Below are 2,583 nucleotides of genomic sequence, written 5' to 3'. Positions count from 1 at the left end.
ATCATTTTGTCAAATGTGTTTTCAAAACTACAACAGTTGAAATATTATCATTCTGAATTCGCGTTGATTAACAATAAATTTTAAACTGTTGAGTCATTTAATGATTTCCAAAGAACCAAAGAGAAGTTAGCTGCTTTGTATTTCCAATAACAATTTATTTTATTCCCAGCGGGAATTACAGGTATTTTTGAAATCTTGTTAGGCGGCGATTTTTTGCGTGAATATTTCATGTCAGTGAGTTCTGACAGCTGGGCAATTTCAGTGAAGAAGGTGCGTAAACTCAAGCGAGCAAGCTTCTTTCTTGCTTTATAAATTTGTTTGGTTGGAATCCGCGGGTCCTTGGACGGTACCTCAAAAGCAAGGTGGCTTTACTATTCTTTTCACATTTGAACAATAAGCTCTATGTATATATTTAGCCAGATAGTAACAAGTAGTTTTAATTTTAGTTTTCTTAATACCGATTCTCTGGGGCCGATTTTCTCTGGAAACTATTAAGTGCAATCAGCTGGTAGTTTCGTTTAATAGTTTTCCTATACGTAAATCAATACAATAGGACGTTCAAAGTGCATCATAGACTGCAGTGTTCTTAACGCCACCATTTATAAATATAAAATTGCGGTTACAGAAAGTCTTTAGAGCCAGTGATGATATATACGATATATTTTCTACAAATGAGTGAAACATGACTTTATTGAAAGCATTGACAGTATATCATTATTAGAAGCGACCGTCGACAAATTTACAATGAACTATCAATTTCCTTATTTGTTTCCTTAAAAATAAAGAGGAAATTGTGTTCTTTTTTTCCAGGAAAAAACGGGATTTTCTTTACGCGTACCTCGCAATGCGCCAAAACAGCCAAGTTGCGATAGAGATTTTAATCCTCAGTCTTGCATTTTGGGCTGCATTCGAAGGGCACGCATTCACTGGTAAGACGAGCTTTCCATTATGTGGACAAACGAAATGATATTTTTAGTAAATAAATATTACTCAAGGTTGAAATCTACTGCAATCACAGGCAAACTTGTTTTTTTATCGCTTTTCAAAAAGGGGTTTCTAGAGTCTTGTGTTTATTGATGAGTTCTAAACAGGAAAAAAAAAATACAAATATTTACATAACGCTTATACTCTTCGATTCTAAGCGCTTAACAGGGAAGTATGAAGCAGTTCATTTTAATTCCTGCATTCGATAAGTCTTTAAAACATAAAAAGACTTATTGAATGCAGGAATTACTGAGCATGACTGGAGAAAGACGTTACTTGTAATTCTATTTTTATTTCAATTTGCTTATCGCAATCTGATTCAAATTGCAGAGACACCGCTCCCCGGGGGTAAATAATCAATTTTGTTTTCCCCCAGTTTTGATGTTCTCCCGCTGCTATCGCTTATTACCACCCTACATTCCCCTCAAACACTATGTATAGGACAGTTCATCATGGATAAGATGGAGAGAAATTCAAAGGTTTGAGTGGAAGTTCAAAACGGTGGAAAGTCATGATATTTATGATATGGAATTCTGAAGTTTTTTATTTTCCAAAACAGAAGATATGCGCTCAAACGTGCGGCAGAAGAAAGTTGGAGAGAATGGCTATTAATTGTATAAATTATTTTGTTAAACAAAGTTTCTGCCATACATTTCCTGTAATTCCAAAGGCACAAAATTACAGAGAATGTATCGAGACAAAAAAAAAGCAATATTTAGGAATTACAAAGAATAGATACCATATCCAGTTCATCTCAGTTGTGAAGGTAGACTTATTTGTTTAGTTTAGGGAGGCGAAAGTCAATAAAGTAGAGTCGGGTACAGTTTATTTTCCTTTGAATTTCCATACAAACCTTGGAATTTCCCGCCATGATGCACTCAAGAGCGTTAACTGGTCTCTTAAAAAGAGAAACTGTTTTTTACTGTCTTAATACATTTCATTTGCAGATCCTCCGAGGCAATGCACACCGGGAAGCCCAATGTTTCACTTTACATTCAAACTAGTCGAAACAGAATTTGATGATCTAGCCAAAGCAAGCAACATAAGCGAATGTACCCAAAAGGTTTGTGATCATGGCCGCGGCGATTATGCCTACCTGTTGGACGAGTTGTGCTATGCTGTTAAATGTCGCCTCGAGGGTTCAATTTGCAATCTGAAGAGAATTCCTAATTCTGAATCAGCTGTTACTCCTATTGTCTGGACAGGTATGACTGCAAGTGAAACTTTCTCCTTGGAGTACCCAATTTTTTTTTACTTCCTTACAAAACTAAGAGTAGGGAGACAAAGGGGGGGGGGGGGGAAAGGGGGGCGCAAAGGCTGTGGGGGTGTGGATTGTACTTCGTTTCTAAGGATCTTTTCCTTGTCTATCTCCGTTTTGTAATTACCAACCAACTCGACCTTTTACAATGGACATTTTATTCGTCGTCTTTGTAAAATCTTACAGCCGTGGTCTATTAATTATAAATGAATAACTAAATATTACTTTATTTTTAATCTCGATAGGGATCTCAGAAACGATATTTCCTCCCCCAACCATTGCTTCAACTTCTTCAACACAAAAAATCTCAGTGGAAACCCCTCCCAATATAAGCTCCACAA

The 2,583-nt window shown here is 36.4% G+C and overlaps 1 protein-coding gene across 1 annotated transcript in view; it reads left to right on the top strand.

Moving 5' to 3' along the window:
* The first annotated feature begins 252 nt into the window (after positions 1–252).
* LOC137993133 (neuronal acetylcholine receptor subunit alpha-7-like) overlaps positions 253–2,583 on the top strand; it is an 11,633-nt gene continuing 9,302 nt past the window's right edge. Inside the window, exons 1-4 of the mRNA XM_068838817.1 lie at positions 253–362; positions 811–929; positions 1,932–2,189; positions 2,488–2,583. The exon at positions 2,488–2,583 is cut by the window's right edge and continues 12 nt beyond it. Coding sequence (XP_068694918.1) covers positions 845–929; positions 1,932–2,189; positions 2,488–2,583 — 439 coding nt within the window. The 5' untranslated portion in view covers positions 253–362; positions 811–844. The remainder of the gene's footprint in view (positions 363–810; positions 930–1,931; positions 2,190–2,487) is intronic.

The sequence above is a fragment of the Montipora foliosa genome, chromosome 2, assembly GCF_036669935.1.
Source record: "Montipora foliosa isolate CH-2021 chromosome 2, ASM3666993v2, whole genome shotgun sequence".
Classification (NCBI taxonomy): Eukaryota; Metazoa; Cnidaria; class Anthozoa; order Scleractinia; family Acroporidae; genus Montipora; species Montipora foliosa.
The sequence above is the reverse complement of the archived record's forward strand: the minus strand, read 5'-3'. Positions and strand labels throughout refer to the sequence as shown.